Source organism: Guillardia theta (genome assembly GCF_000315625.1).
Source record: "Guillardia theta CCMP2712 unplaced genomic scaffold GUITHscaffold_15, whole genome shotgun sequence".
Classification (NCBI taxonomy): Eukaryota; class Cryptophyceae; order Pyrenomonadales; family Geminigeraceae; genus Guillardia; species Guillardia theta.
In genome coordinates, this window is record NW_005434659.1 from 412399 (window position 1) to 412912 (window position 514).

The 514-nt window shown below is 62.1% G+C and overlaps 1 protein-coding gene across 1 annotated transcript in view; it reads left to right on the forward strand.

Moving 5' to 3' along the window:
• Nucleotides 1-36: 36 nt before the first annotated feature.
• GUITHDRAFT_104014 (hypothetical protein) overlaps nt 37-514 on the forward strand; it is a gene marked incomplete at both ends in the record, with an annotated part of 2897 nt that continues 2419 nt past the window's right edge. Inside the window, one exon of the mRNA XM_005837123.1 lies at nt 37-486. Coding sequence (XP_005837180.1) covers nt 37-486 — 450 coding nt within the window. The remainder of the gene's footprint in view (nt 487-514) is intronic.

Genomic DNA, 514 nt, shown 5'->3' on the forward strand with positions numbered 1-514 from the left:
GACCTTTGAGTAAAACTATTTGGCGCGCAAAAAACCATGTCGTCGTCGTCGTCGTCGCAGCAGCTGCAGGCGGCGAGGAGGGAGGAGAGCGATTCCGTGGAAGAGCAGCGAGAAACCAAACGACTCAAGGTGAGTACCGAGCTCAGCAACGACGCCCATTCAACGACTGCAGCGGAGGTAGAGCGGGCGCGGGCGGAGCTGAATGAGGCTCGCGCAAGCAAGGACCAAGAGCAGATAGACGCAGCAAAGGAAGAGCTTGCTCGGGCGGAGCTCAAGGCAGAGGTAGAGCTTGCGCGGGCGAATGTAAAAGCGGCGCGCACAAGCAAGGACAGCGCGCAGATAGCCGGAGCAAAGGAAGAGCTGGCGCGGGCGGAGCTCAAGGCGGCGCGCGCAAGCAAGGACCACGAGCAGATAACCGCAGCAGAGGTAGAGCTTGCGCGGGCGGAGCTCAAGGCAGAGGTAGAGCTTGCGCGGGCGGAGCTCAAGGTGGCGCTCGCAAGCAAGGACCACGAGC